The sequence below is a fragment of the Camellia sinensis genome, chromosome 11 (genome assembly GCF_055761805.1).
Source record: "Camellia sinensis isolate YWXY chromosome 11, ASM5576180v1, whole genome shotgun sequence".
NCBI lineage: Eukaryota > Viridiplantae > Streptophyta > Magnoliopsida > Ericales > Theaceae > Camellia > Camellia sinensis.
In genome coordinates this window covers 53,509,629-53,523,347 of record NC_138971.1, presented here as the reverse complement: position 1 = coordinate 53,523,347, position 13,719 = coordinate 53,509,629, and the positions used below count along the sequence as shown (strand labels likewise).

The 13,719-nt window shown below is 33.7% G+C and overlaps 1 protein-coding gene across 1 annotated transcript; it reads left to right on the top strand.

The window, feature by feature from the left end:
• The first annotated feature begins 377 nt into the window (after window positions 1-377).
• Window positions 378-10,676, top strand: LOC114285247 (Ankyrin repeat family protein). Its single transcript, XM_082893934.1, has 3 exons — window positions 378-931; window positions 3,055-3,464; window positions 9,553-10,676. The coding sequence occupies exons 1-3, from the start codon at window positions 643-645 to the stop codon at window positions 10,429-10,431; spliced, it is 1,578 nt and encodes a 525-aa protein (XP_082750060.1). The 5' UTR covers window positions 378-642; the 3' UTR covers window positions 10,432-10,676.
• The last annotated feature ends 3,043 nt before the right edge of the window (window positions 10,677-13,719 follow it).

Here is a 13,719-nt window from a genome sequence, read left to right as displayed (position 1 = left end):
TATCATTGTGTTTGAAAAATTTTATGTAAAATTTATATTTGTATATCATCACCTAACACAAATATGTTCAGATAGGATTTAATGATAAAAAATTGTAGAATGTAGTCATGATAATAGCAAAAGAAATGGTAAAAAAAATGACAAAATGATCATTTAAAAAATTTTAAGATATAATATTAGTAATTCAGGGCCCAATTTATAATAAGGTTACAAATCTTAAGAGAAAAATGTAACTTTTTAAATACAAGAAAATCTGTATTAAACAGAAATTTCAGAGATCTTACTGTTACTCTTTTTTTGTAATTTGTTCAAATTTCTTTATATTTTTCAAAAATAAAAATAAAAAACTAAAAACAAAAAATAAAAAACAAAAAACAAAAAGCACAAACACACGGTGGGAAGTCTATCCATAGTGGACTTTACACCTGGTCTGCTCTTGACTTAAGGTGGAGAGAGAGAGAGAGAGAGAGAAAGAGAGAGAGATTTCCTTGTGTGGAAGTAATGGAGAGAAAATGATAGAAAATTAGAGAGCAGTGAGGAATTCTACCCTTCCCTTATATCTAATCTTCTTCGCTTCCACTCCACTGATACACACACACACAGAAAGAGGACAAAGCCCCAAGAATTTTGATACCCTACTACATGGACTCCAAGTCTCTGCGTTTCATAACCCACCAATCATTCTTCTCGGCCGTCCGATCGGGCGACCTCGAATCGCTGAAGCGATTCATCGAGGATGAAGGGTCTGATCATCCATCTCTTATGGCTCTGCAGAACGATTCAGGCGAGACAGCTCTCTACATCGCTGCCGAGAACAACTTTCAAGAGATGTTCAGTTATTTGCTCAAATTCTGCGATCTACAGATCGCCATGATCAGGTCCAAGTCCGATTTTCACCCTTTTCATGTCGCCGCTAAGCGTGGTCACTTGGGTCAGTATTCTTCTTTGTTTGATTTTGATTTTGATTTTGATTTTGATTTGCATCTTTTGAGCTTTGAATCATTGAGTTTTCACTGTATATATGCATATGGGTTTTGTATTATGTTTTCAATTTTGTTTGCTTTCAATTGGCATCTTTTAATTTTTTTCAAGAGTTTTCACTGTATATATGCATATGGGTTTTGTATTATGTTTTCAATTTTGTTTGCTTTCAATTGGCATCTTTTAATTTTTTTCAAGAGTTTTCACTGTATTTATGCATATGGGTTTTGTATTATGTTTTCAATTTTGTTTGCTTTCAATTTGCATCTTTTAATTTTTTTTTTTTTCAAGAGTTTTCACTGTATATATGCATATGGGTTTTGTATTGCGTTTTCAATTTCAAGTGTTACAATCGTAAATTAGGTCGATTAATTTTACCCTTTTTATGTTTGCTTTTGTTTTCAGCAAATTTTTCACCTATTTTTTCGTGTGTTTTTAAATTTTTCATTATTTTTTGTTTTCAATTTCAAATGTTACAAATCTGAATTAGTTAGAGCATCTCCAATGGTTCACTTTTTTATCATCAAACCTGTGTGAAAAAAGGACCATTTTCTCAATTTGATATTAGCTGCTCCAATGGTTGTCGTCAAAGGCAGGGGGTCGACCGGTAAGGAAAAAAAAAAAAAAAAAATTTCTTTTTGAACTTATTTGAACCTACCTATGTGAACTGTTTGAACCTTTTTCCGGTCGACCGATGGCCCACTTGCAACGTTACAGCACAGTGAATTGGTGAACAGTTTGGTGAAAAATTTGCTCTGTTCTCAGTTTAATATTAGTTTGGTGAAACCATTGGAGCAAAAAAAGTGACTTTTTTCATCAAATTCAAATTTGATATTGAATCTGATGCAACGTTGGAGATGGTCTTAGTGTAATGTTTGGTTTAAAGAATCTGTTTTTTCACCACTTTTTCATGAACTTCTTTTTTTAATTTTTAAATTTCATTATGATTATTATTATTATTATAATTATTTTGTTTGTTTTTCAGAAAACAGATGTAAACAGAATCAAATGGAGTAGTATCATGGATTTTTTATTTTAATTTTTTTGTCAATAAGTTTGAGATAAGTTCACCAATATTAAAAGGACTGCGCCAAGTTGGATATTCCAAGGCAATACATTATACATACCCACAATCATGCAATTATAAGCCGAAAAATCACAACCACCGATAACACCATCAACCGATAGGAAGTCGAATAAGTTCAATTGTCAAAGTCCAACATTACATAGGCACAAGCATACAATAAACCTAAAAATCACAAAAACCATGACATTGTCCACCCTACTCAAGACCTGAAAATCAAGGTAAAATGATTGTCAACCGGATGTAGCACATGAGTATCAACCATTGAATTTTCACATATTTTCAATTTCAAATGATTTTATTCATATCTTGTGTTCGTGAGAGCTAGCTTTGATCTCATCTTCAAATAATTTCTCCAATTATATATGGCCTCAAACGTGGCCCATAAAGTTTTCAGTAGCAACCAGTGTTATTTAGCACAATTTGAGTATAATTTGAAGCACCATATGGATAGGGCATCTCTTAATGTCTGAGCAAAATAAAATTTGGGAAGTGTGATGAGCAACAGTTACCTACAAAACCCAATAGCTGGTTTGGGAAAATATAAGAAAGTTATCATATGTGTGAGGCTAAGCAAGTTATACACCCAGTGTAAATGAATCTTGTGGCAATATGAATGTCTGTGCACATATTTTTTGTAGGCATGCATATCATATGAGTGGTATTCTAGTTCATTACCTAAGGGCAGACAGACCTGTTCTGGTTTTAAAAGAATTGATTTTTACTAATTTTTAATTTATTTTCACTAGCCTTTAATAATGCAGAATCTGTAAATTTTATTTTTTAAAAAAAAGCTTTATAATACTATTGTTATGTATCTCAATCAGCATAAGATCCATAGGTTTAAACAATGATGAAGAAGAAATTAGAAAGTGTTGTAAACATTGAAATTTGTGCATATAATGACTGCTGGTTCACCTTTTTGTTATTGTTTTCATGGACTTTCGGCTTGGTATGGCATTTACCTTCATTTTTTTTTTTTTTTGTAGGGATTGTGAAGGAACTTCTGGGCATGTGGCCTGAACTTTGTAGGGTATGTGACTCCTCAAACACTAGCCCCCTCTATTCAGCTGCTGTGCAGGATCACTTGGATGTAGTGAATGCTATATTAGATGCAGATGCCAGCTCAATGCGGATAGTGAGGAAAAATGGGAAAACTGCATTACACACAGCTGCAAGATATGGCCTTCTTCGAATTGTAGAAGCACTTATAAGCAGAGATCCAGGAATTCTCTCTGTCAAAGATAAGAAAGGCCAAACAGCACTCCATATGGCTGTAAAGGGTCAGGATACTTCGGTAGTTGAGGATTTATTGCTTGCTGATCACTTAATACTGAATGAACGTGATAAGAAGGGTAATACAGCTGTCCACATAGCCACAAGGAAATGCCGCCCACTGGTATTTTTTTAAGATGGAATTGCATAGTTTATTGTGAAATTTTCATTTGTCATAAATTAATTACATGAATTTTTGTTGTTATTGCACGAGTCCACATTGTTTACTAAGGAGTTACCCCGTCCTGGCCTCCCCCCGCCAACACATGGTTTTGATTGTCTTCGGAAAGATAATGAAAATAAGGGTTAATGTGTTGTAGACTGAAGATAGTTCATTTGATTATAAATTAGTGACAACATGGTTTGCTCAAATTGAATGGAACTGAATATCTTTCTTATTGGAACATCTGTTGATTAGTATTAAACTTTTCTCCAACAAAGTGTGATCTTTGTCTACTTCATTCCATGGGTGATACCAACATTTCTATATTTTGACTTCAAAAATCATAGGGCCCTTAATACGTGATTCCATTGCACTAGAGACCATGGCCTTGTATCCAACTTCAGTTCTAGTTTAGATGGCTTCCTAGTTCTTCATGTCCTGAGGTAATGTGCAATATCCTCTCAAGAGGTCAGTCCTGCCATGGATCATACCCAAATTGACTAAGATTTCTGCAACAAATTGTTTAGGTAGAATGCCTCTCCCAGAACAACCGACCACAAAAATCATCACCTTCTCCAAGTAATCCATCTCCTAGTCTTGAGGATTCCTTTTCAACCCCCCATTCCCAAAAAAAACATCACTACCCAATACCCATGTCCCGAACATAGTATGATATCAAAGTTTCTTTGCTAGCAGTGATGAGAAAAATGACAGGAAAAGCTCTCTCTAGTATGTCATCTTCACTTGTGGTGTCGAAACTTCATTTTATCCCTGCTTCCCACCTTGGCGTTGGCATATTTCAGTAAATCCTCCAAACAAGTTGAATGCCCTTCCATAGCCCTCTCCCGGGAGACATGGTTACCCATTGAACTCCAGTCATCCTAGGAGCTCCCATAGTAATTTGATACTTTAGTAAGAGGTCTCACAGTGAGATGAATGGTATGGCCATGCAATCTTTGATGTTAAGTGAAGGGTTTAGAGGTGAACTCCTTGTCAACCTACTCAAATGTAATAGGAAGGCTTGTGATTCAGCTAGAGTTCTTGAAAGGGTTGATCCATTATATAATAGAACCAAGGTTTTAAATAACGGTGATGGTTACCATAACGGTAATGGTATCGTTGATGTGGTTGCGGGGTGTAACAGTCACAGCATAACTGTTACCCAAAGAGCAACCCAAGAGGGGGGTTGAATTGTGTTTCTAAAAAAATTGCTAAATTAAATTATTAACCCAAATAATAAATAAATGAAAATATGAAGCAATAAAGATGAGAGTAATAAATTAAAATTTAATCCAAATGAGAAATAAATAAAAATATGAAACGATATAAATGAGATTAATACAAATAAATTAAGCGAAAGGGAAAAGAGAGCAAACACAGAATTTATAGTGGTTTGGCTCAAACCAAGCTTACGTCCACTTCTCAAGATCCTCCTTGAGATTTCTTTACTATTTGTCAAATAGTAGTTACACTCCTTGCATCATAGGTGCTAGTGAACCTTAGCAATTGATCTATTCCGATCACTTTAACCAACTAATTTTGAATCCGGTGCTAGTCACATCTATTTTATCTCAAAAATCACTCAAAAAAATATCACTTTCTTTTACAAGAAAAGAAATAAGGTATAGAAAATCTTTTTACAATAAAAGCTCAATTTTTCAATAATTTTTCTCTCAAAGAATATTACGCAATGAAGTACACAACATAGAGGGCTTTTGAATATCACAAATATATCACTTCTTTTTCGCTCATCTTCTCTTATGTTAGTCTTTCTTCAACCAAAGTACATCTTATATATTCCTAAAAAATATATCCGTTGGAGACAAATGCTCCACGCAGAAGGAAAATTCACGAAAGAAAATCTACAATCTCGAAGATTTGAGCACACTTCAGCAAATTGGTCAAAATAAGCTTACCACATCAAGGGAAATTTGCACTAATCAACAAAACAAGGAAAAGAAAGCAATGATTTGCCATAAGACACTCACCACGTGGGTATGTCTTTGCAAAAACACATGCCGACATACATACATGCAACATGATACATTCAATGCAATGCAAACATAATCAATAAAAAAATATTTTTAAAAAAATTAATATCTTTAATTCTTAATTTTGTGTCAAGGAGAAATATAAAAAACACAACATTAAATATATTTTAGACATCATGAAAATCAAATCATAAGATTAACAGTAACGGTGTGTTCTGATCTGATCTTTTGTATGCTAATGATGCTTTGATCTTTTGTGGGGCTTCTCCAAAGTAGTTGGGTTTTTTGCAACGTGTTCTGTTGTGTTTTGAGGCAGTTTCAGGTTTGAAGGTGAATTTGGCCAAGTCTGAATTGATTCCGGTTGGGGATGTGGCTCAGATTTCCACATTGGCAGCTATTTTGGGTTGTCAGGTGTCTTCTTTGCCGGTGTCTTCTTTGGGTTTACCTTTGGGGGCCTCTTTTAAGGCTAAGCAAGTGTGGGATGGGATTATTGAAAGAGTTCAGTGATGTTTGGCAGGTTGGAAAAGGTAGTATTTATTTAAGGGTGAGAGGTTAACTTTGGTAAAAAATGTGGCTTCTTATTTTGGGGAGGTTGGGGATGGGGGTGGAGTGGTTTGGGATCTTACTCTACGTCGTTAGGTTCAGGATTGGGAGCTTAGGCAAATGGTGGATTTGTTGGTTTTTCTTTATGGGGTGCCAGCTGTGGAAATGGGAGATGATGTCTTGGTCTAGGGAGGGCCAGGAAAGAAAGGCGTTTTCTCGGTTTCTTCTTTTTATCGGGGTTTGTTATGGAAGGGGAGTTCCCTTGGCGGTGGATTTGGGTCACAGGTGTTCCTTCAAAGGTGACTTTCTTTGTGTGGTCTGCGGCTTTTGATAGTATCCTCAAAATTGATAATTTGGTTCGCTGGGGACATTTCTTGGTCTACGTTACATGGACTCTTTGGAATTTCAGAGGTACCCGTGTTGACACAACATGACACGACATGGGTGCGGGTACGAGATACGACTCTTTGCAGATGGATATGGCAGAAGAAATGAAAGAGAAGAGAGCAAGAAATGAACCTGGTCGCCGAATTGGATCTCATCTTCTTCGCTCGATGCTTCTCTCTCGACTTCTCTCATCGATCTGTCCTCTCTCTCTCTCTCTCTAATCCATAACAAAAAAGTCATATATAATATAAAATAAATCAATATAATATAAATTATACATAAATTATTATTTTATTTATTATATATATAAAATAAATCATATATTCTCACAATACATATATAATATAAATTATTTACGGCTAAAATAATTTTTATATTTTTTATTTTAGTGGGATTCAATTCAAAAATACATAATATTTTAGTGGGATGACTAAAAAATATATAATATTTTTTTGACATATCCATATTTAGCCATATCCACGTGTATGTCTAATTTTTGGATACTTTTTAGACGTACCCGCATATCCCTCATTTAGAGGTTTGTCGAGTCCGATCTCTAGATATATATCCGCACCCGACATTCGTACACAAGTCCATATAGCGTGGGTCTTGGTTAATTGGTGTTGTAAGTGCTGTGTTGCTTCGGAATCGGTGGATCATTTGCTTGTTCAATGTCCAGTGGCTTCTCACTTGTGGGCCCTTATTTTTTCTACTTTTGGGGTGCAGTGGATTCAACCGAAGGGTGTGTTGGAGGTCTTTTGGAGTTGGGTAGGGAAGAGACGTCGGAAGGCTTGGGCTTTGGCTCCATTGTGTTTAATGTGGCTAATTTAGTTGGAGAGGTATCGTCAGATTTTCTAGGAGTTTGTTCGTTCGGTGTCTTGGCTGGAAACGAGGTTCCTCCATGTTGCGTGGATGAGTGTCCAGTCAAATGGATTCAGACTTGTTTACCTTGTTGGATATTTTAGATGATGTGATTGGGTGACGTTGTTTAGTTTTGTTTTGTTCTTGTTAGCTTTGTTTCGTGCTCCTCTCGTGGGTGCTGCTTCTGTATTCTTTTGCATTTTCTTGATGCTTTAGTTTCTAATATATTTCTTATTTGTCAAATAATAATAATAATAATATTAACAATAACGGTGGCAGCAATCGGAACCATGTATTTTGTAATTCTTCACACAATTTTAGGAAAACATACCAATACATATGTTATTTTAGAATCACATTTAGTGAGGTTCAAAATAATTTTTAGTATTTTTGTTTAGTTTTAAGACATGATCTAATATATATACTAATTTTTATATTAGTTTTAAGTCGTAGAGAATTTTACTAGTGTTGGATTTATTTTTCTTTGCTTTACTAATTATACTTATGGATAACTTCCAATTTGTTAAGGGAAAAAAAAAAAAAAAAAGTATATTTAATATTAAAAATAATAGTTTCATAAACAAAAGTTCAAAATACAAAATGTTAACATAATAACGTAAAAGTACATAATATGAAATTTAAATTTTGTTCAATAAATTTAACGTAAGAGAAATAGATAGAAGTTAATATTCAAATATAATTAAGTGAAAAAGTGATGATTTTGTAGAACTTGAAGATTGGACGTTCAAAACATGTACAGATAAGATTTTTATTGAAATTCTGTATGTAATTAGAAAATAAAAAAAAAAGAAAATAGCATTATATACAAAATTTTATAAGTAATAATAATTAAAAATAGAAGTGCAACGGTCATAACGGTGTTATAGCAGCAATTTTATGGCCTTTATGTAGTGGAGGCGGCCATTACGGTTGTGAATTTCTGTCTCACACTTTTTAAAACCTTGAATAGAACCAAGTGAACAAGTTGCCAGAATTTGATCAATGAGTTCCCTGGTGTTTCTCTATCATATAGTCATAATTCATTCGTCCTGGGATTTATCAGTACTCTTTTTTATCATAATAACAAAAATCTATGGAGCAGTTGGGAAGAACAGCAACCAATTTCTTTTTGTCAATCGTTAGAAAAAGGAGCATGCTCAGCCATGTACATAACCTCCCCTTATTCCCATGATTCCCTCTTGCACCTATTCTTCTCAACTGTCAGCAATATGTATGCCTAGTATGTAATTCATTTCTTAGGATCTCTGAAGCCAAGCTTTTGTAGAGCTATTTTAAACTTATGGAGAGTTGTTTTTTTAGTTTGCAGACTCAAATTTTGAGCTTTGGTTCCATTTAATGTTGGTAGGTGCTAATGCTTGTTACTAGTCGTGCAACTCAATCTGGGCTAGCACACTGATAAGCAACATTAATACTATATAATTTCACAGGATGTTGGAGAGGAAAAAATAACGGTAATTCATTGAGACCTGAGAAACTAGTAAACGAGTTTAGTACATGAAGCTCCATTGAAGAGAAGTAAAAGAAAAAAAGACGAGGCAGAATAAGCAGAGAAGAAGACAGACAGACAGCAAAGAAACGAGAACCAACCCAAATCAATATATCAAATAATCAAATGCTCAATTCGTAACATATTCTGCCAAACCAATTACATATAGGCTTATTTATAGTTATCCTAGAAAACATAATTGCAGTGACCAAAAAAAACTAAATTAAATAATTGCTGATAAAAAAATAAAACCTAATAAATATAAAATAAGACCAAAATTAAATTGAAATCCCTGATCTTCAATTTATGTTCATCCAATGTCTTCACGATCTCCATCATTTACATCTAATATGGTCAAATAGTGTCCTGATTCATCCTCTGCTGTGTTGGTATGCTATACTTTCAGAGCCGAACACATGCTTTCCCTACATTAGAAGTTTCCTTTGACAATCAATTGCTCAATATTTCTTCTACTCCTTTCAGTATGAAAGAAAACTCTGATGAAAAGGGTAGTTTTGTTATTTCTGAGGAAATTCATGATTTGGCCAAGATGAATTGATGCATATATATTGGTCATATGTCCTTTTATGTGCCGATGACTCTTTGTTCTCTTAAAAGAAAAAAAAATCCAATATAAGTACATCCTCCATGATAAATGCAAACAATATATTTGTATTTCCTTTCTGTAAATATTGTAAGGTTGATTCCCTCGCTGATGCTTTTTGTTCGGCAATCATGATAATCTACCTCTTTGTTTCAGATAGTTGGCTTTTTGTTGACCTATAAATCTGTCGAAGTCAATGCGATTAATAGTCAGCATGAAACCGCTATGGATTTAGCAGATAAACTCCAATACGGAGAATCTGCGCTGGCAATTAAGGAAGCCCTAGAAGAAGTTGGTGCTAAGCATGCAAGGCATGTCGGCAAAGTGGATGAAGCAATGGAACTCAAAAGGGCTGTGAGCGATATAAAGCACGAGGTGCACTCACAATTCTTGCAAAATGAAAAAACCAACAGGCGAGTTTCCGGTATTGCCAAAGAACTCAAGAAAATTCACAGGGAAGCTGTCCAGAACACCATTAATTCTGTCACAGTTGTCGCCGTTCTATTCGCCTCCATAGCTTTCTTGGCAATATTCAATTTACCCGGCCAATATCTAAAGGTTGGACCTGAAGCCGGAAAAGCTCAGATAGCCGACACCATTGCATTCCGGATATTCTGCCTCTTGAATGCTACATCCCTTTTCGTATCTTTAGCTGTTGTCGTGGTTCAGATAACTTTGGTTGCTTGGGACACAAGCGCTCAGAAACGGATTGTTTCAATAATCAACAAGCTCATGTGGGGCGCCTGCATCAGCACTTGCGGGGCATTTCTGTCAATTGCTTTTGTGGTTGTGGGAAAGCAAACCTCGTGGATGGCTATCACTATTACTTCAATAGGAGCACCAATTCTTGTGGGAACTCTTGTTGGCTTGTGTTATTTTGTTTTCCGGCAACATTTTGGGTTTTTTGGCAACGATTCTCAGAGACGCATCAGAAGGGCCAGCGGGAGCAAATCTTTTTCATGGACTTATTCTGCTAATATTTCTGATTTTGATGACGATAACTCCGACCACGAGAAGATGATATATGCTCTGTGACATTTGATATTGGGTACCAAAAAATGATGATTTTATCGTGGTAGCAATTTGGTCTTGTGTAACTGTGGTGGTTCACTAGGGTTTCAGCTCTGTCAATGGGCTTTGAAGGTTGTGGACGGGAGGTTTTGTTTGGTTTGGTTTAATCTTTTCAATGGGCACTTATGAAAAGAGTTGTAGATTTTGTATATGCATATATTAATATTTAGCCTGTTCAGGTTTAATAAATGTTTTGTGAGTTCTTGGCATTGTTTGAGACTTGTGATCAAATTGATTTGATTAGAAAGAGATGAAATGTCCCTCTTCAAGTCTGGAATGTTCAATGCTGGAATGTTGCATGTATGGGTAAGTATGTTAGGTATATAATCCATAATGCAAGGAAATTCTATGGTATGCCCCCTATCATAAATTAGTGTTATTTTATCACAAAATTTTGTGACATCAATTACAAAATACGTAATTTCGTTACAAAGTGACGTAACAAAAAATATCGTAATTAAGTCAAACTTTTGTTATATGAGTTGTAATTTTGGACATTTTTTACATTAATTTGTGGTAAGATTGCGTATTTTGTGATTTATATTACAAAATTTTGTGATTGATATTACAAAATTTTGTGATAAAGTGATATCAATTGTGCATCATAGGGTTTCCCTATAACCCAATAGATGATTTTGTAAATTGTGGATTTGATAGAAGTTAAGAAGGGTGTAAGATTTAAAGTCTTTTGTTTTTTTTTTTTTTTTTTTTTTTTGGGAGAAAAAGGTAAATTACATTGACTTCCTTTAAGATTTGAACAAAATACAATAAATTTTACATTTTTGACATAATTATATTTAGTTCCATTAAGATTTTAATTTACGTTTCATCAATAATTTGTTAATTATATAGATTGAAAAATAATATCATCATATCTTTTACATTTAAATATATATTTTGCTTTATTTGACACTATCTAAATTAATTTCGATTCTTTTAATTTTATTTAAAAATTTAATGTAATTATATTAAAATTATAAAACATGTTAAGAAATTAGTGTATTTTTTCCCCCCCCAAAAAAAAAAGTAAATAAATAAATTGAAGGAACTATTGCCCCAGCTGGACATGGGTCGCAAGGGATTGGGGTGCATGTCGGGTCCAAGGTACAGACATTCTATGAACTTACATGGGACCTATTTCATCCTATGGAGATTATTTGAACCGTTTATCATGTAAAATATGTTATATGATTACGAGAAGTTATTGGTTAGTCTTGAAATATTGCTCCACATTAATTATTGAGGGACAAGTGTTTCGTTATCTCCTAAAAAGAGACAGAAAGGTGGTGAGTCTCACTAATTCAACCAATAACAATTAAGTTAAAACACCACATCAGTTTGTCCCAAGAGCAAACAATAATTTTTCACCGATTAATTATGTAAAAAAATTAAATTGATTGGACATTAACGATTACATTTATTTTACATGATTCAATCACATCTTCAAATTGGACAAACAATGTGATTTTAAAAATAATTTTTTTTAAAACAAATGTTATTTTGATATTCAATCAACTTAATTTTTTTTTATGTAAATAACATTGTCAACGGAATCTACAAAAATAGACTATTCAAATAATTTTAATGTGCCCAGAATGGACAACCCCCCCCCCCCTGTGGAAATGTCTCGCAGCACGGTGAGAAAATAAAATTATGTACAATATTACTGGACCCTTTAATTGGAACAAGTCACTAGATTATTGCTTGTTTTGGCAATTCACTAAAATACTCAAAATGTCAAAAAAAAAAAGTCACTATAAAAAAATTAACACTTCTCTTTCCTTTTCTATATGTCTCATTATAAAAAAATTTAAAAGTGAACTAAAACAATCAATTCTCAAAATAACTTTGAGTAATTTTACTTACACCACAAAAAGAACTCATTACATCCTTTAATTTTTAGAATGATTTTACTTACATCACTAGTTTATCTCTTTACATCCTCTATCTCATTACACTACTAAAAAAAAGAGTAGTGCTATTAGTACTCCATCTTTTATTTTGAATCCCTCATTTCTTTGAACCTCCACTTATAAATTTTAAAATCCTTAAAATTTATTGTCTCCCTCCAAATAATACGAAAATTATCCTTGTAAAAATATTTCACCAATTCAATTGAATGCACACCCCTCACACTCTACACTCCAAAAAAATCTCTCTTCCAAAACCTTTAACAAAACCCACAAAGAAGAAGAGCTAAGTGTGATTACTGTCTTTGCCGCGTCATTCTTTTCTTCAATTTAACCAGATGTTCTCTCTCTCTCTCTCTCGCCTCATCCTTTTCTTCGGTGATTAATGTTCAGTAACTTGTTTCCGAACAAATAATAAATGTTCAATTACTAGTTTCCAAACAAATAAACAATGTTCAGTCATGTGTTCCTGAATTTCGATCATATGTTCAGGAATTCAGTCCTGAAAGAATGGCGAACGTATTTTATTATTTTTGCCATTTTTTTAAGAAACTTAGCTAAAAACACCATCAAAGTTATGAACCTCCCCTGAACTTTTATTATTGTACTCCTCTCGTCTCATGGAGTTGTGGTTATTGAAAAAACTTTCACTCATTGTCATTGCCAGAAAAAAGTAGGTAATCCAATGGTTGCTACCGTTACCGCCAGAATATTGCCGCCAAAAGGTTTTTAAAGTTTTGAGAGTAGGTATGTCTTGAAGGTAGGATTTGGGGAAAATGGGTGGATGGTGATGAAGGTATGTGCTCTTATAAACCCTAATTCATGATATAGTGGGTGTATGGGTTTAATTGTGAGATGGGGTGTCCCGAAATTAATGATGTTATTTTTAGTAATTTTTTTTTAGGTTATTATTGTAATAAAAAAAGCTAAAAATTGAGGGGTCTAAAATATTTCAATTGAATGAAGCTATCATAATACTGAATATGAAAATCCCTTAAACCAGTGATGGTGGCTAAGTGGCGGCACTAGGGTGCGCGCGGTGCGGTTCAAACGATTTGAGAATAAAATTACAAATTAAATAGCGGATTGATAGATTGGCAAATTGCGATTTGAGTGGTTTTGAACGGATTGAAGAATATTTTAACCAATTATCAAGTCTTTGCATAATATATAATATTTTTTATATGTATAACACAAACTACTTTTAAATAATATTTTTCATATATATAACTACTAATTTGTAATAAATTTTACACATTAAATCTCTTTCACACTCATTTTTATTTTGATATTTTATTATACGTTAAAAAATATATATATGTATTAACTATAAGGAAGCGGA

Coding starts and splice junctions, on each gene's coding strand:
- LOC114285247 (XM_082893934.1), top strand. CDS start 643: ATGGACTCCAAGTCTCTGCGTTTCATAACCCACCAATCATTCTTCTCG. Junction 932..3,054: donor CGCTAAGCGTGGTCACTTGG/GTCAGTATTCTT, acceptor TTTTTTTTGTAG/GGATTGTGAAGGAACTTCTG. Junction 3,465..9,552: donor CAAGGAAATGCCGCCCACTG/GTATTTTTTTAA, acceptor TCTTTGTTTCAG/ATAGTTGGCTTTTTGTTGAC.